Source organism: Monodon monoceros, unplaced genomic scaffold (genome assembly GCF_005190385.1).
Source record: "Monodon monoceros isolate NGI ecotype Baffin Bay Population unplaced genomic scaffold, NGI_Narwhal_1 Super_Scaffold_1, whole genome shotgun sequence".
Classification (NCBI taxonomy): domain Eukaryota; kingdom Metazoa; phylum Chordata; class Mammalia; order Artiodactyla; family Monodontidae; genus Monodon; species Monodon monoceros.
Window position 1 is genome coordinate 49323466 of NW_021703765.1, and position 19687 is coordinate 49343152.

A 19687-nucleotide genomic window follows, 5' to 3' on the forward strand; every position below is an offset into this window, starting at 1 on the left:
TGTCTTATAATACTGGGTCCTTTTCACTTATAAAGTTGTCCCCAATGCAAGTTGAAAGTTGATAACTTGACTCCATGTGCCAACTTCAAATGAACCAAGGTATAAAACAGCTCCAAAAGGACAATTCATTGAAAAGAAGGCCGTAAGGCAATTTGCAAACATCACATGCACTTGCTTTATATGAATAGCTATAGCCACAAACAGTATCAAAATGAAAATATAAGGGAAGGAATTCACTGTACAGAAGACAAAACAATACCCTTTTTATTTTTAAAACTCTGGTGAAATAGGTTTCCATATGACATCCCATTTTTTAAAAAATTAACGTAAACCAACCTGCCTGTGGGTTAGTCACGCTACAGAGACCTCATCATAGTGTGTACAGATGCCTAGAGTATTTACAAATGTTATCTGTTAGGTAGTAAAGTTTTGTTGCCATTTTTCCAGCACATATTCCACAGTAAAATAAAGGGAAGATATTGGTGTTCTTGTACAAAAATTCTTAACAAATGGATAAGGCAATTTACCTGAGAGAAGATTTGTTCTTGAAATATTTCTCTTTTCACAATTGGAAATATAGAAATGGGATGTAGTTGTAAAAGAAGCATAAGAATGTCTAAGTTTACATTTTTTCTTTTAAATTATTTAAGTACCATTAAGTTAAAATGTTTACATTCATTATAAAAAATGTTGTTAAATCTTATGCAAATGATTTAACACTGATTGCTGCAACGCAAATTGCACTTTTAAAAAAAAATTATTGTATACATGGAAGAAAAATATCTTTTGTTTGCTACCCTGTTTACAAATTCAGACTGACTTCAGGTCAGTCACACAATATGAACTTTGAGAAACGTCAGTCACAGTGTATGTTACAGTTACGATGCAGTCCTGCAAACCGAGTGATATTTTTGACAGGAGACCTCAAGAACCGACTCAGCCTCCAGAGGCGTGTACCAAACGAATGGTCTTCTCCACGAACGCATGTGAAATCTGGGGGCGGAAAAGGTATGAAGAAATTCTGGAATAACCAAAACCGATTAGAAGATGCACAGGAATTGGGGCAATACACATAAAACTTTTGTTTAAAAATCTCTCTCAATATTCCTTAGCAGGCAAGGCCCCGGTTCCTAGTCCAGGTTTCTGGAAGTGGCACACTGGACATCAAATCCCCTGGCCGACCCCGGAAGCGGCCGTGGCCGGGGAGGCTGTGGGCTGCTCTGGCCCTTCTCCAGAGCCGGTCCATCTTCTCCCTGGGTCTTCAAGACAGGGCCAGGGTGCTAAAGGCTGAGCAAGCCTCACGGGAGATACATCTCTTTCAAATAAAGGCACGGAAATCCTGTGTCAGAGGAAGATGTCCAGTCGGCATCCTCAGCCCAGTCCGGACTGCTTGTCAAGAAGATCACGAAGGCGGTCCCGTGGGCCCTGGCCGTGTCCTGCTCCTGTTACCCGCGGCCGCTCAGGCCAGGGCCAGGGCACACCAGGAATCCTGTCTCACCGACGACGTGACTTCGGCCGGCGAGGCCAGGCTGACGCCGATGTACAGCCCATCTTGACCTGAGTACTTGAGCTCGCTGTTCTCGGGATTAGCGCTCTCCCCTGCTCCAGACATCACTGAGGCGCCTGCCTGATGGAAGAGGGGGATGGAGAGGAGACAGAGAAGGGGAGAGACAGTTACCAGTAAATTGTCAGGCAGCTGGTCCCTGCTAGGTAAACATTCGGGGACAAGTGAGACGGTAGCACAGCTGGCAGAGCTGCTCCCTGGGCGGTACAGTGCCACTGACCTAACTCGGGTGATATCTGCCCTTAGAAACAGCGTCCTATTCACGCCATTAACTCGTGGCAGGAACCACCAGGCAAGATGCGCAGCTGGACACAGGTAGGAAAGGGGAACTGGAGGTGGCCTATTTGTAAAAAGTGCCTAACACTCAGATCTCCGACAGTGAAACAAACCACACCACGTAGGTCAACAGGCCTTAAGGATGCCCGCACAATCTAATCACTGCAAAAGAGAAAAGGCAGAGCACGGCGCGTACACACACGCGCGCGCACACACACACACACACACACACACACACAGCGGAACCACGAGGCTTAGCAGTTCTATCAAAGTCTGAGAAGGAAAGATACACAGTTCAGCAAGACCTGATAAATGAAATTTTTGAGCACTGACTTCATGGAAAATTAACCCATGCATACACAGGATTTAATTCTTCCCTAAAGCACAGGCCATGTTTGAAGCAGACCATGTGATAAAGAAAATGCTAACATCCTATATCTGTCATGATCGTGGCAATTATTTCTTGAAGCAAAAGGTCACCTTTCTCTTGTTTCATTCCTTCCTTCCTTCCATCCAAATAAGAAAAGCCAAATAGCAAACATGATATAATTTAGTAAAATCAAACCAAAATAACTAAAATCATGTTTAGACTATGGTTTGAGAAAACAGTTGCATTTGACTTTTTTTTCTTTTAAATCTAGCCATAATCACATACTTGTGAATCATGCTTTCTTTCCTTCTAAAAGCTCTGAAGCCCATTATTTCTTCTGAGCTTTCAGGGTTCCATTCCATAAACTACTGGATACTTGTTTTTTAACACAGGTAGAACATCTTGCACTTTTCAAAGCATTCCTTTTCTACATTCACAATCCCATTAAATCCTAAAACATCCATCTGTCTGGCCAAGTTGACGGTACATCCACTTCAGAGAAATACAGGACACCAGACACTGAGAGAATTGAATGGAAGGGTCCCAGACCCTCCGTGGCTCCACTCAGGAGCCTAGTAGTCAGCGTGGTCCTACCCTCTCCCAGAAAAGATCTGGTTTTCTCTCTGATCCTCACAATAGCTGTATGGGACTGAGAGGTAGGATTTTGGGAAGTGTGACCATGGAACTTCCTGTCCACCCATCCCAATTCCCTCCCAGCTGGACAGACCAAGTGTGGCCCCACCACAGGTAACGAATCCTTCCCTTTCCTAGCAAAAATGAATGTTTGTGCAAATCCAGCAACAGTCCCTACCCCTGCCCCCAAACTTCTTTTTAAATAATACAAACTTAAAGATGTAAACCAAGGGCTTTGGGTGCCTAAAAAAGCAAATTTCACAAACTCACTGAGATGTCTAAAATTTAAAATAGATTCTTGTGAAATAGATGAAATAATTCTGCCAAACAAACTAAAGCTATGGATTTAGTTACACGTACAAATACGGTGATTACTTTTAGCTCAGAACCTCGGCTATAAGCAAACTCAACATAGATCCAGATTTAACCCCCAAAGAAATACACAAAAGGATGCTATTCAATTACAAAAAGAGTCTTCATTTTAGAAAAGAGCTATCATACAACTAGTAGAAAGAGTGAGCTCCCTTATAAATGACTAATGTCATACCCAGCTTGGTATTATCTACCTATTCCCCAAAAAGGCACATTTGCATTTATCTGACTAAATCTGACTTCACCACAGCAAGTGCTATTTTCTGAAATGGAGGGGGTGCCTGGACTGACCCAGGAAGCAGCGCACCTCAAATGGCCAGAAATGCTGAGACAGCAGAGGGGTCTGCCGTCACCACAAGTCATAAGAAGAAACATGAGCAGGGCACCTCGGCCCCGGGGCCGAGAGACAGTCATTCCCAGGTTGTGTGGGGAACTAGGACACGCATGCACTCGAAAGTAAGACCACTCAACAGTTATCATGAGTTTATGAGTGTCTGAGACAGGGAGGTAGAACAAGAGGTCAGAGAAGGAATCGCAGAGGGGAAAGGATGCCCGGGGACAGCCACAGGCAGCCTGCACGGTAGGACCAGCATGGACTTTCAAATTCTACCCTGGTTCAGCCACCCACCTCCTGAGCTTCCTCCTTGGGAAACTGGCCCTACCTCAAGCATGTTTGTGATGATTAAGTGAGCTAATGTGTGCAGGCACGTCAGAATGCCTTGCCATGTTAAATATTCCATGAAGGGAAGCTATTGCTGTGGGTGAAGAAAGGGTGCTCATAATTGGAAGCATGCAGGATGTGGAGAGGTCCGTTCACAAGACAAGACAGCTGAAAGGGAAGGATATTAAGCAATGAGTCAGAAAAGATTCTGTGGGAGAGAGAAACTAGAGGGTCTGACCTAGAACTTTCTGTACCTCAGTTTCCTCACCTAGAAAATGGAAATAAAGAGGCACATATGTCAGAAGGTTGCTGCAAAAGAATTAAATTAGTGTATGTAAAGCCCTCGTGAAAGTGTCTGACAATAGTCAAGACTACATACGTATGTGCTATTGACACTATGAGAATTTTGTTATTGTAGTGAAGGAGCGTGGACCTCACTGAATCTCCCCAATGTCAGCCTTCACCAGGCAAGGTGCCGCCATCACTGGGTGGGAGCAGCCCTACGAACTCAGCCAGAGCTAAGTGAAAACCACCACAGCCATGACCTTACTCTAATCATCACTGACGGCTCTGCGCAGAGAGAAAGCCAGGTGCTCCTGCAGCCCTTCAAAAGGCTCATCGGCCCTTTTTCAAATAAGCCGCATTAAAGAAACCTTAATACCCTGAACATTAGTCTTACACCTGAACAACAGTCCCAAAAGCTACTGTTGAAATACATATTTACTGTCTTCTTTGTTCAGACAAAAATGTTAAGCTATATGGCAGGCAAACCCCAAATTACGTGAGTGATGAGCTCCTGAAAAAAATATCAGCTCATTGGAAATCAAAAGCAACATCTGAGTTTGTCAGAAAAAAATACAACAAGTACTTGTGCCCAAGGTTTGAGAACCTTATTTTTAAATGGGGATATACTATTTAAACACGGAATGCTGCGATGCACAGCGTTTTTTTCTATGTCAGTCATACCTCAGTAAAAAATAACTTGAAATTTCATGTCACAATACATAATGAGATCATCATGATGAGATCAGATGGGATGGATAACGCCAGCCCCCTCATCCCTGGCTGGCGGGGTTATACCCTGGCGCACACCTTAGAAGGTAGTTAGCAAAGCCATCAAGAACTTTATACCCTACTTAGCTCTGTAATTTCACTTCTGGAAATGGATTACAAGGAAAAAATTCAAAGGGACGGAAAGGCTCCCCACAGGAAGACATCCACTGCAGGGTTACTTATAATAGTGGAAACCATGGAAATAATCTAATGTCTCATAATATGAGGATGGTTTGGGAACGAAGGGATATCTGCTTAATGAACTATTATGCAAGTATTAAAAATAATAAGATCATGTAACAAAATGGAAAAAATCCTGTAATGCAATGTTAAGTGAAAAACAGCAGGATAGAAATTCTAGGTCATAATTACAACTTACCCATGTGCATGCAAATGTATTTCAAGAGAACCCAGTGTGGGGTGGGAGACTGGGGACCACCTGGGAGGGCCCAGCCAGTTAGCCATGTATACCTTCCTTTTGAATATTTTAATTGAGTGGCTTACTGCAGTCTAACTGGGGGAGAGGAACAGAAACATGAGGCACCAGTACTTGAGAAATGAGCCAGCCTGGACAGTCATAAAGCAGCATGAAAAACAGGGGGAATCAGGGTGGAGGGAGGATCAGATGGGCCCCCATGCACCCCTGAGGTCACCTCTGAGCCACCTGGCATAGGCTGGAACCCAGCCAGCCATGCACGTGTGCAACACAGTTCCAGGTACGTGAAAACCCCAAACACAGTACACAGATGGGTGCAACAGTATATAACCTGAGCTCTTGAAACTGGCATTCTAACAGCAGAAGAAGACTAGAATTAGCACAACTCTCCTTAAGAAACCTGGCTTGTCACATTGTCATCTTAAGTGCCTTCCCTTCACTGGGGATATTCAAGAGCTACCTCTCAAGAATCAGTTCAATCTGGGGGAAAAAAATCAGAGATAACTTATTAGGACCCTGGACCCAGTACACACACACACACACACACACACACACACACACACCCCAATATAAATGCCAATTGGTTAAGGTTTTCCCACGTCTACTTAAATCCCTGAAAGGATCAGATCGCAGACATCTCAACACGGCCAGAGCAGGCACGTCACTAACCCTAAACCAACCTAATCCCCCGAAAGTTCCTGAACAACAGTAGAGGAGAGTGTGCCGAACGCCCACAGCCGAGCCATCCTTCCTTCTTTGGGAGGCAGCTCCGACAGGCGGAGGTCCTGGCTCTTTCTCTGATCAAAGTGCAAGACGAGGGTGGAGCAGAAATCTGTTCTGTTATCACTCCCAGCTTATCGGCCTCCACCCTCCCACTGACGACTGAAAATGGAGGCACTTCCTGTTGAAAGAATGTGTTATCAGCACCGACCCAGGCCGGGCTTAGCACTGCAAGCAGGCCGGGTCAGGTGGGGGACCCACAGCAACTGGCCGGACGCCCCCGCTCCTAAAGGAATAAATGACTTCAGGGACAAGTCGCGGCTGCAGACCTGGACATGGAAAATCTCCACTGGCCCGTGAGGCAGCACAGTGATCTTTGGATCACCCAGATTGTTTTGCTGTGAAAATAAGCCTTCACTCATTTTCGGACACGTATCTAGATGTCAAGGATTTCTGACTTGCTGAGCTCCTCTAGCCGATGCCCAGCAGTGTCTGGCTCACAGTGGGCTCACCAGCCATGAGCCTTGTCACGTCCCATTACAGGCAGGCTCAGAGACAGCCTCCCACAATACCCACAAAGCAGCTCTGGAAAGGTGACACGTCAGAGCAAAGGGAACCCTTAAAGGACACAGCCTTTCCAGAAGGATTACAGAGGTTCTCTGGCTTGTGAATTATAAACAGGAATTTCATTTTTGAGGAAGAAAACCAAAAAGGAGTCCGCTGGGGTGTGCTCTGTCTGCCTGCCATGCTATAATCTCTCCTAACGCTGCCTCACAATCTGGAGAAACAAACCTCGGCACCCCCGGCAGGCTGGGGGGTGCGTGATCATTCCCAGAGCACAGGATTTTGAAGATGATCACACTGCCTCCTCAGTTTGGATTCGGGCTGTCAGCTTCCATGGCCTCTGGTCTGTCCTTCCTACACATCTAAGCAAGTTGTGGTTACAGCTTTTCCTTGTGTGAGGGGAAGCCAGCCACCCCTCACTGCCAAAGCTCTCTTCTCTGCTTTCGTCACCTCTAGGTTAGACTCTGTGGTGTTTGATAGCATCCTTCCTCAAAAGAAAAATTAAAAACTCTGTCTAAGTTCCTAACAAAGGAGAAACACTTTCAGATAAACCTTAACTTCCACTCTAAAAACCAAGGTCATTTCAGTTTGGATGGAGGGAACAGGACCAGACACAAAAGTGACCCAATAGTTGAGGAGGTAACACTAGGAAGATACACAAACACACACGGGTTCTGTCTCCACCAGGACACGTGAAAACCATCAATCACAACAAAACCCTCTAAGTCTCCCACAAGGGCTCAATAAAGCTCAAGAAGGTAGAGTCACGGTCACCTCAGCCGATGACCCAACTCAGTGTTTAGCAGAATAGTTTATTTTTTTGTAATTTAGCAAACAAATTCCTTACTGAGGAGAGCTCACTGGCTGTCCCCTTGACCCCTCGTGCCCCTTCTGGGCCTGAGCTGGCAGGGTTATATCCATAGCCAGGATGCTTCTCTTTTCAAGGAGGGAAAGAATTATTCTACACACACTCTACTCTGGACAAAGGAGCAAACTGTGTTATGCATCTGTACATACACACAGCAAGCATGTTGGGATAAAGAAAGGCATGGCCCCAAGTTTATAAGTACTCTGGGATTATCAGCAAAACACTGATGTACAAATATAAATTGCAAGAAGAAGGGTTTGTCCCACAACTTGAAGTCACTGGCCTACTAAAGAAAAAGTTTATCTTCGGAAATGAATCAAAATGGACGGCTTTATTCTAGTCAAATTCAGTGGTGAAAGATCCAGAGGTAAGATGTAAAACCCGATGGATTAGGATCTTATTAAAGACTGGCTTTTTAGGAGCTTAGATGAGCATCTTCCTCTGGCCATATCTACTAGACAAAGCAGACCACGGTCCAAGAACCAAGCAGCATTTACAAGAAGGCATTATGAAAGTGCTAAGAATCATAACGAATGAAAAATTGTTGCTATCAGGGAAATAAAAGTATTTAAACATGGTTACTTTGTGAACACAATAGCTTTACATCTCTAAATTCACCCCATTAAGAAAGGGAATGACATTTATGTCTAATGTCTTGGGATGGAAAAAATTCCATGCAAATAAAGCACATCGCTATTAACTTCCAAGGTCATATTTAAATAGTGCTATTCTTCTTGAGCTTCAAAGTGGTCTGCAGGCATCTCCCACTTATGCTACACTACACTCCTAAGGACCAGATGGTAGGAATTACTCTTCCCCTTTAGTAGAAGGAGGAAAACCTTGGCAGTTTGCTGTAGTCACACACAGAGCTGGAGCTAGCGCTTGGTTGCCTGACTGCTTCCTTCCAGCTGCTAATCCGTGAACCCCCAGGATAAACTTCAGACCATATTCAGGCTTCACCATGAATCAAGCGACTAAACATAAGGAGAGCTTTAAATTAAAAGTATTTCGCGTTTAATAGGATAAAAATATGATTCTGGAGCGTGTGCACCAGCTCTGGTGAAACCATGCCATGCTAACAACTACCAAAAGGGGCAGTACACCAAGTAAATTATCATTTAAATATCATCAGAGGGCCTCCCGGGCGGCGCAGTGGTTGAGAGTCCGCCTGCCGATGCAGGGGACACGGGTTCGTGCCCCGGTCCGGGAGGATCCCACATGCCGCGGAGCGGCTGGGCCCGTGAGCCATGGCCGCTGAGCCTGCGCGTCCGGAGCCTGTGCTCCGCAACGGGAGAGGCCACAACAGTGAGAGGCCCGCGTACCGCAAAAAAATATAAATAAAATAAATAAATATCATCGGATAATGACTTGGAATTGTTCACTCAAAAGACTCCGACGTGACATTGAAATCAATACCTGTTATTTGTTCAAAGCTTTCTTAAAATCTGAGGTCAATAAAAGAATTTCTTTTTGCTCTGGCTCACAAACTCTTTTGAGTACTGGCCCTGATATGATAGGTAACTGAATCACGAATGATCACACAGGTCAACACCTATCTTTGGAGATGCTTTTTTTAATTATTAAAGTTTCAGAGAAAATTAACAAATAGGTCTAAACACAGAGTTAACAGATTGTATTTAATTCATATCCATTAGATCTTCATATTGCTAGTAACTCTTTTGGCAGACACCCATGAAATGCATAATAAATTACTTTTTGTTCCAGTAAAGGAATTCATTTTCTTCGAAGATTCATTTAGCAATAACATTTCAGAGTATCCTAAGCCAGATTTCTTAAATTTGGCCGTGTTTTCCGTAACATTATTTCATGTTTTGTGACAATTTTTGTATATTCTTATAGAGGCAGGGGGGAAAAAAAAAACTGCAAGGCATCTGTAATCCGCAAAGAAAAGTTGTGCCCTGAGATGAAGCCTTCTAACTTGAGGCCGTATGAAAAGGCAGCCCACACTTATTCTTTACCAAGTATTCTGGCTTTCAGATTGTGATAATGAGTCAGTTATTAAACAAACCACAGTCCTGTGATAAATTGGGTGGACATATATGTTATAAACTATTTAAAGAGCAATACAGTTTTACTGTTTCCTAATATACATACAGGGACATTGTCATATTAATGTAGTAAGTGTATTTCTAATCACCATCCTCCCCATGACACGCGCACGCGCACAGGCACACAAGGAAAAAAAAAGGGGGAAGTCTAGAAAAGGCCTTCAGATCAAAGTGAAAGTATGCAAACTCCACATGCTTTCACATTCCCTGCCAGGGTGACGTGTGACTTTCACGGCGAAGGCCAATGTGGTCAGACAGGAACGTGAGTGAATTATTAGAAGGGTCTGTGAAAGAAGAAAAGAAAGGGAGCCTGGCACGTAAGGAGCGTGAAGATAAAATGCCAACAAAATATTTATGTTCATGGCTAGCAGCAAGTGGCGAGTGGGATATTAATAACTGTGATGACTGCCAACTCCCTGGGAGAGGTGGGAGACATCGGCTCCAGCCCCGGCTGCAACGCGGGCTTGTCTTATGACCTTACGGAGTCACTCCGGATCCTGGTTTATAAATGAGGCAATAATAATACCTAAGTGCAACTCTCTCGCCGACCCTCGTGGGAGATTAATGCCTTTTTAACTCTTTTTATTCATTTAGAAAAAAGTATCTTGGACTATAAACTCTGGGGGGGGAAATGGACACTTGCCTCTTAAGAAATGCTTTTTTAATGATTTTGTAAAAATTAAATTGAAGGCAATTTGGACATTCTAAAAGTTCCAACTCACTTGGCACTCACTGTGTATGGGTTTAAATCACACCATCAGAAGGATTTTAATACGATCTTAAAGTATTTCATATTTTAAGGGAGACTTTTTACCATCACATGCACGTCAACAACAGTAAATTTTACTACTTATTATTTTTTCTATTACCCAACTAACAAAGTCTTAGAATTATAATACATTTTATTGATAAGTATAATGTTTAACAAGAAAATTTATACAATGTGCCTTGTGTATTTGGTCATGAGAAAATCACTTCTCTAGTGCTATTTTCCTAGCTGTACTTGATGCTGAAGTTATAATCAAAATTAGTCAGCTTTCTTTAAGAACATGTTATTTCTTCTCTCTAAAGGCTTCAGCCTATCGCATATTAATCCAGTATGCCATAGGAGTAAAAACACTGACTCTGCCTCTGCCAGACCTGTGTCCAAACCCAAGCTCTGCCTCTTAATCTGATACATAACCTTGGGGCTATTACTGGGTCTCACTCCCCCAAATGGAAAATGTAAATAAAAACACTTCATTTGTAGAGTGATAATTGGGAATAAAAGAGAAAGGGTACATAAAACATCTGGCACTTAAAAAGTACTTGACAGAAGCTAGTTTCCTGCCTTCCTACATCCACAATCTTATGAGAAAGTACGAGAAAGAGAGGAAACTCCCCCAAAGCAACCATACGGTAATTAATCCACTAAGGCCTGGCTCTCAAGTACCCTAAAGGCGAGCGTGGAACATTCAAGGTAAGAGTTAAGCAGGGGGACTTCCCTGGTAGCGCAGTGCTTAGGAATCCGCCTGCCAATGCAGGGGACACAGGTTTGAGCCCTGGTCCAGGAAGATCTCACATGCCGCGGAGCAACTGGGCCCGTGAGCCACAACTACTGATCCTGCGCTCTAGAGCCCGTGAGCCACAACTTCTGAACCCACGTGCCCCAACTACTGAAGCCCATGCACCTAGAGCCCGTGCTCCACAAGAGAAGCCCGCGCACCGCAACGAAGAGTAGCCCCCACTCGCCGCAACTAGAGAAAACCCGCATTCAGCAACGAAGACCCAATACAGCCAAAAATAAATAAATAAGTAAATAAATAAATGTATTTAAAAAAAAAAAAAAGAGTTAAGCAAGAACTTTGGTCCCCACTCCAGCAGCCTCTTGAATCTTCTCTTCCTCACACTCAAGTTACCCTGCGTGAAAGCAACTCATACTGTATGCAGGTCCTTCATGAACGTTCCTTTCAAGTATTTAACTACTACAGAAATAGTTAATAACAATAGAAGCTATTATTTTGTGACCAATCATAGTGCCAAGTAAATCCAAAGTGATTCAGCTACTCAAAGAAAAAGACAGTGGAATATAAACTTGCTAATAAAGAAATAAGCTATGTGACTCAAGCAATGTTTTCCAATTTTCATCACAGTGTGCAAATATTAACATATAAAATAAAATCTATAAAAAGAATATAAAATATTAACCTGCCAAGTACCTAACCTTTCTTCAGAAGGCCTTATAAAGACATCCAGATATCCCAACAAATGTCAGTCCCTAAATCACTGCCCCTCAGCTCCGGAGCACTTAAGCACTTAACTCTTTCAAACCACTTCTAGCATGAGATTTAGCACCATGCAGCTCAGAGGTATTACTTCTGACAAGGTCATTGAATAAAGCTATTACCTAGGACTGACTGCAGTAGGGAAATGGGTCCCGCTAGGCATAGTGCATCCCAGAAGGATAAATGAGGCAGGAATGAAGATACCTATTCAACACTGAGAAACTGACCAAACATGGGCAAGGCCCACCCAAAGGCAGAGAACCAGCCAGAGAGGAATCTGAGATGTGGTCCTTGTCTGAGTATAAAGATGCCTGCCTCTCTCTCTGTGGAAGCTGTCACCAACAACAAACCACAAAGTGAGGAAATGAATTACACTTAGACACACCATCCTTAACGCATCTCCATTTGGAAGGGTCACCTGGCAGCTACCCTGAAACCATCTTGCCCCAAGTAGTCCCTCAGGTCAGGACACGTCACCAGCTCCAAGGAGGTAGTTTTCCTTATTAACTGTGAAAGGAAAAGCTGCTTCTAAAATGTACAAACAGGCATGCTAACATTTGTTTACATCAATTATCAAAATGCGCCCAGTTAAGGATGTTTTAATTGTTGGAGTATAACAACACATTTTTGGACAGAAACACCACAGTGCGTGTTAGAGAAAGTCCATCATTTAGAAATGAACATAGTGTGGACCCTACTTAAGGCTGACTTAAAATTGACTTGAAACAGTTTTAAACATCTGCCTTCCACCTAATTTATCCACCTCAGCTCCTGCCTTTGCCTTTTTCTAACCTACACTCCAGCCACACTGAATTCCTAAAACTATGTCCCTGAAGCATCACAGTTACCATGTTCTTCTTCCTGGAAACCTCTATCCCGATTTTTCCCCCACAAAAATCCTACACAACTAATTCAAATTTCCTCTCCTCTGAGAAGCCATTTCCAACCCTGCGGTCAGAATTCACGGCTCCCTACTTTCGACTCCCAACTTTGTTGCTCATTTAAAACACTTTCAAATCTGACCAGCAGGAAGATCTGTCTATACACACGTGTCCCCACCACGACCACCACGTTACCAACAATCTGATATCCAGGACCTTGTTTTACTACACTGAAAACAGGGCATCCCGTAGCACAATGCTTCTTAAATGGAACAACGACCGTAAGGCAAGGGCTAGTCAGATAGAGTTCATCTCCATTTATTTCCACATTATATGTTTAATGATGACTTCAACATTATATTTGCAGTTTTAATATAAACTTAAGTAGGTTTTAATTTTTGTTAAATAATTATCTACAGAACTACTTGTAGGCAGACAAAATATATTCAGTGACTTTTTTATCCTCAGCCATTGTCTTATTACTCACTTTATCAAATTAATCCTTCCTGTCCCAAAGAAAATTAAGAGATAACTTTATAAATTGGGGGATGAGTTATAAAGTTTTTGTATATTATAGTTACATACATATATACAATATACATATGCATTTTATATATGTGTGTATATATGTAAAGTATCCTCCAGTTTTACAAATTTTTACTTACAAGTCCTAAGAGGGATAGAATATATAGAGACTACTTATTAAATCTTATTTGGGAATTGCTGAAATAGAATGTTACCATATTTGCCTCCTAATAACAACAAACGTAAAACATAACTCAGTCAATAAATGGAATTCAATGAAAAATTCAAATATTCTTACAATCCACAGAGACTCTAAATGCCAAAGAAAATCTGATGTCTGTTTCGGTCAACTAAATAAACATTTTTCAGTAAATCTAGAAGATTTAGATAAAGAAGATTTCAGACTGAATGAAAAAAATAAAACATTTGGAGGAAATTTATCTTTAAGTTCAAAACTCACAAAATTAATCAACTGTATCAAAAATTAAGTTCAACACATTTCTTAACAAACACAAAGAATTCCATACAAGAAACTGATTATAAAATTCTGATAGGACTTCCCTGGTGGGTCCAGTGGTTAGGACTCCGCACTCCGGACGCAGGGGATCATGGGTTCAACCCCTGGTCGGGGAAGATCCCACATGCCACATGGCAAGGCCCCCGAAAAATAAATAACTTAAAAAAAATTTTAAATACAGAGAAAATAAGGAAAAGAAAAATGAAAAATAATAAGGTCTAATGAATAGTAAATATCATATAAATGAAAGCAAATAAATCATTTATTGCAATAATTTAAAAAAAGAACTCCAAAGGAACAAGACAGTGGCTATTTTAATACCAGGCTGCCCGGCAGCAGCAACGGGTCTTCCTGTTCTCATACAGGAGACAAACTGCCCTCCCTTCACCTCCAAAACTTACACACCACACCTGCACAGCCTGCAACAGAGAAACTGAGTCATAAGGGAGCAGGTCAGCAACCTGATGACTATCAGAAGAAACGAGACAGAGGTCTAGTTAAAACGCAAAGGAGCAACACACGTATATAAAGCTAAGACATGCCACAAAGTCAACAAAATGAGGCTTCAGAGCAGTGCAAAAATGATTTTCGTGTGCTCCAGAATACTCAGCTCCAGCCAGGCTTGCTCAGGTGCCAGGTCACGATAGTACCACCACTGAATATGCCCACATGCAGGGACATCAGAACTTAAAAGAAGTCCTCTAGGAATGCCTCCTGGTGATCTCCTACAGCTGATTTCTCAGCAGGGAATTAAAACAGCAAGTCTCATACAGTCTCTGCAACTGTCTCTGTGCTTTAAATCACAGTCATTAAGGAAAGGTGGAGGAGCGGGTATGTTGCCACTTGTATCTCTAAGTAGAGCGTGTGGCCCCTTTCCTTGTTCCACTGGGAATATGCCTACGATTGTCCTTTGTTTTGTAGCTTGGCTGTCCCTATTAATTGAGGACAACCCTGCAGGACTGATTTCCACCCCGTCAGTCACAGGGGCCGCTGGAGATCCACGGGGCAGACCCATCATCACTGGAGGTTTTAAACGCCAAGCCGAAGAAGGACCCAACCTTGCTGTGTGGATATAATAACATCCCCCTCACCTACAGCACTCACAAAATCCTATAAAGCAGTCATTCGCAACGCCAGCTGCCCTCCAACGTGATAAACTGGGACCAAAATGGGAAAATGTCACTTCTTTGTCAACACAGACGCCTTTCACAAATGCTTCTGCCAGTTGCTCACAGATAACGGCTCCAGCAGGCTCTTCACGGCGCCGCCGCTGCCACGCCAGCCACGCGCACGAAGAACCAGCCGGCCCAGGAGGGTCTGAAGAGTGTCCAGGGACCAACGGACACACACTGGCACTCCTGGGGAAACCACTGAGTCTGCTACAATTATCCTTGGAGGGGACAGTTTCCCAAAGCAGCCAGTCTACTGGCTTTTGCCGGGTAGTCAACACCCACATCAGGAAGGCACCGATGCTGGGAGACTCCGTGATGGGCTGGCCATCCGGAGAAAACCCACGAGCCCAGTGCCAGCCCAGGCCAGGAAGGGCGGGTCCCTGGAGGGAGGAGGGGATGATAGGCAATTCTCCCCCCCAACCCCCCCCCACCCTCCCCTCCCCCGCCAAGCCCTGACCTCACCCCACCAGCTTTGGGAAAAGCTGTCAGGAAGCACTTCTGAGGCCACCTGGGCTCGGAGAACTGCCCACCCCCGGGTCTGCAACTCACACCGCTGGTTCCCACAGAGGCTGCCCGGGCTCCGGGAGTGATGGGGAGAGTGCAGCAAAAGACCTTGTAAGGAACTGCTCTCCAACTCCCCCAATCTCTGAAGTACTTTTTAAAATATATTTTTTTAATACTAAAATTGCTTTGCCTCCTGGCCTCTGGTAGAAAACTGAGGCTTTCATCTGACGGCACTGGCCGACGAGCCTCCCCTGGCACGCTGGGTCCCAAGTGAGAGACAGATGCAGGGACACCAAAGCTGCCGTGGGACTAGCTGCTGGACTCCCGAGGTCCTTCTTCCAGACAAGTCCGGGCCTGACCCTGTCACTGCCTTTGCACTGTTCCTCCCCTGGAGGGCAAAATTGATTGGACTTGCAAATAGCCAATTTTGAAATTTTACATCACAAAACCACAGGGGCAAAACAGACTCCGCCCACTAAGGTTCCAAAGCCCATTGTTGGGCAAAAATCTCTATTTCTGTGCCATTTATCATTCAAATTTAGCTTTTGCCATGCTAAGCTTGGACTGTAGCACCAACAAAAGTGAGTTGGAGCTGGCAGCAATCCACTTTTTAGCCAGGAGAGGCAGATACTGAGGCTGAAACCCTAGCTGATCCCTCAACGCTTCAGAAAACCAGAACATCCTTTCTCCTGATTTAAGCCGCGTAATTGCTTCTGAGGAATTAGGGCACAATAAAGGATATTTTAAAATAATATTGACCTTTTCATTTCCTCACAACTTCTATTTACCACTTTAGACCCTTGAAGTTACATCTTACCCTCCTGTAAAAAAAAAAGTCATTCACCAGAGTTCACCTTTATAAAGGCTAGAAACGTTCTTTAAGAATATGTGTCTGCAACAAACAAAAACAGCAGAAAGGCTTTTTCCCTTTGGAAACTCTGAACAAACTTCTTGTTCATTAAAGAAAAAGAGTCCAAAAGAGTTTGAATTGGAGGAGTCAAAGAAAAATATCAAACATACCTTTAAGCAGTTAACAACTTTTTTTTAAATTTTTGTTTGTTTAAGCCAGTAAAAATACCAGCTCCATGGATCCTGGTTCAAAGACAACTCAAGGGCAGTAGTTTCAATTTCACCTGTGGTGATTGTTCAACAACACAAATTTCCAAGCCCCACCCCCAGAGACGCTGACTCAGAAAATCCAGGGTGGAGCCCAGGAATCTGTAGTATTTCAAAGTACCCCAAATAAAGCAAAATTAAATGTAGAAAAGAATTACTAAGTAGGAATTTTAATGCTAATGTTTCGCCCTAAACCAGTCTCAGTGTAATCCTCACCCGGGGCTGTGAAATGCTGCCGCACAGGTCGGGCCCTGGATCTCTGAGGACCAGGGTGCGGCCCGGTCATTTTTAAAGGGCATTCCAGGTAAATTTGGGAAACACTAGGGTGGGAAAGTGCTCTTCATTTGAGAAAACCTGAGTTTCAATTACAGCTTTACTGAAACGAAGTCTGTGATCTTCACAAAGACCCAGGCACCCTTATCACACACAAACCGAACTGCTCACAGGCTGATCACCAGGCTGAAATAAGCCTGGGTACAATCAAGGTGCATTAGAAGATGGAGGCTGCCCAGCCCAGCAGAGGACTGTTAGGTGAAGATCAGCGAATACAGCAGCACATCACATGACTCATTGTGATGAGCTTTGCTCTGGGTAGATGATTTTTTTTTTTAATGTAAAGAAGGAAGAGAAGAAAGAAGGCTGGAGTTGATAAGATAAGCAAAAGCAATTTAAATGCCATGGGCACTGGGATATATAAAACCACTGAGCTGGTACTTTTCCTGATCTACATTAGAAATATATAATACATGTATATACATTTCTACTGTATATACATGTACATATATATATATATATAAACTCAGATAAAAACCTGGAAATAAAACAATTTAAAGCACTTCAAACCAAAACTTCTTGCCTTTACTTGGGTTAATTTAACCATAAAGAAATGATGTGGATCTTAATTAAGAGGTTTGTAAAGTACTTAAGTTTGTCATTTTGTTGACATTTAAATGTAATTTCCTCTAAAAACTATTCTTAGGTATCAGCTAACAAAACTGAACTGTTGGTTTAGATTATTGTACTACCAGATAAGATAAAATTTGAGATAATATACCGGGAGAGCAACCCACTAGCTTAGAAGGAGTCTATACTGTTTTAACACTTACCCCTGAGGCTGTCGGTTGTGTCGTAGGGGAAGTATTTTTGCTGCAGTCATCTGAGTTAGAAGAGGTGGAAGTTGGAGTCATGGGAACAGAAGTATTGCTATTACCTGCAACAGTCAAAATTAACCTCATAAATATACATATACTCTGCTAAGTTTGGCAAATACCTGACAGTCAAATAGTATTTTGTTATATTTACCGGAGCAAGCTTTTGACTTATTTATGTTCTTAGGTTTTCGTTTCCTCGTTTGAATTCCCTCTTTTTTCATAGCAAGCGGTCGAGGCACCTAAAAATTGTTCACGTAGGCCATGAGTTTAATAAATATTATATTGAAGAAAAACCAAACTAACTAAAGACCCAACCTCAGTACTGAAAGCCCTCATTTAAAAGAACTTGGCATAAATGCCAATCCAATTTTTACATACACTTCGAACTGCATAAAGACTACACTTTCCCCATCAAATGCAGAGATTCCTCCAGAAAAAAAAAATAGGGAGGGTGATTTGCCAGGGAGAACTTACTCCTTCAACTTAATGTTTATTGTTTTAAACAACTTCAGTTACAGAGTAAAACCACTGAATACATTCAGTGTAAAAACACTGAATACATACAAGAAAAATAAATATTTTTATTTCAAAGAGATCATGTATTCTTCTCCCTACATATACCAAGGATAATTTTCTTTTTAAAATTGACATATATCTTGCGCTATCCTTAAAATGTAGAATCTAACTATAGCTATCAAATATAGCTATTCCTCTTTTGTATAAATGTATTTGATTGCATTCACATTTTTTAAGCTATAAACTAGTTAGTGTGAATTTCTAGTTGGTTCCATGCTCTTTTTTCTTTTTAAGTGTACAGTTTTTTAACATATACACACTACTATATACAAAATAGATAACCAACAAGGACCTACTGTATAGCACAGGGAACTATACTCAATATTTTGTAATAACCTATGAGGGAAAAGAATCTGAAAAAGAATACATATATATGTATATAATATATATATTATACACACACATATGTATCACTGAATCACTGTGCTGTACACCTGAAACTAACAAGAACATTATAAATCAACTATACTTTGACTTTACAGCTTTTTTTTTAAAGCTTACTACCATCTTATCAATTCTAAAACGCACTTTCCCACATTTTAGTATTTTTAAAATTGGGATGTCTTACTCTGGATTTGTGTGACAGTTTAATTGGCAGTATTTTTTGTTTCTTAAAGTTTCTATTATAATTAACAGGACCCTCGAGTCAGAGGTACATATAGAAAATCAGATTTTTCACTTTTATGCCCTCTCCTTTGCTGATTTTTTAAACTGAAACTATGTACAAACAAGACACTGAACGTGTATACACATGAGCAGAGTAGGTGGCGCACCCCATGGAGTTTCATGTAGAGTCCACAAGCATTGCACACAGGTTCACCCTCGGCGTTTCTGCGCCACAAAGTGGTGGTTGTGGTGTGACAGTTGGCACAGGACAATCCAAGCCGGCGGGAGGAAGGCTAGAAAGCAGCACAAGAATGTAAGTGTACAGATATGTGATTTTTATGCATATGTTACGTACATCAATGTATCACGTCCCTGCCATCAACAAGCATGTACCTGGTTATTATAAATAAGAGGTCCCTTGAGAAAAAAACCTTGACGTGTAATTAGGTTGACCTTCCTGGACCAAAGTGTGCTCCATCCAATACATAAGATTGATTTGCTCCAGCCCATTAGCATAGATTAAAGCAGTCACAATGCTGGCCAATGCCTGCACTCACTGTTGTCAGACGGCTGAGACACAAGAGTAAAGAAATGAGTTTTTCTGTGCCCCCTCCTCTGGAATTCTGCTCGCACAAGGGAAACCAAGCTTCCCGGACAAGAAATGTTTTCTATCTGTGTGTATTGTCAGAGGCTCTGGCAGACCTGGTCCCAAATGAGGAAATTGTTCATTGAGGAGAAACTTCTAGATTTTTTTTCTCTTTTTAAAAGATGTTCTAGGGGACTTCCCTG

At 42.5% G+C, this 19687-nt stretch overlaps 1 protein-coding gene across 3 annotated transcripts in view; it reads right to left on the reverse strand.

Moving 5' to 3' along the window:
* Window positions 1–232: 232 nt before the first annotated feature.
* The window catches only part of GATA6 (GATA binding protein 6), a 30280-nt gene continuing 10825 nt past the window's right edge, over window positions 233–19687 (reverse strand). For 2 of the 3 annotated variants that reach the window (XM_029231221.1, XM_029231231.1), the window contains exons 4-7: window positions 19066–19191; window positions 17868–17955; window positions 17672–17775; window positions 233–1627 (exon numbers count right to left, since the gene is read on the reverse strand). In XM_029231221.1, the coding sequence (XP_029087054.1) occupies window positions 1460–1627; window positions 17672–17775; window positions 17868–17955; window positions 19066–19191 (486 nt within the window). In that variant the 3' untranslated portion in view covers window positions 233–1459. The remainder of the gene's footprint in view (window positions 1628–17671; window positions 17776–17867; window positions 17956–19065; window positions 19192–19687) is intronic. The other variant, XM_029231237.1, reaches the window with a different exon arrangement.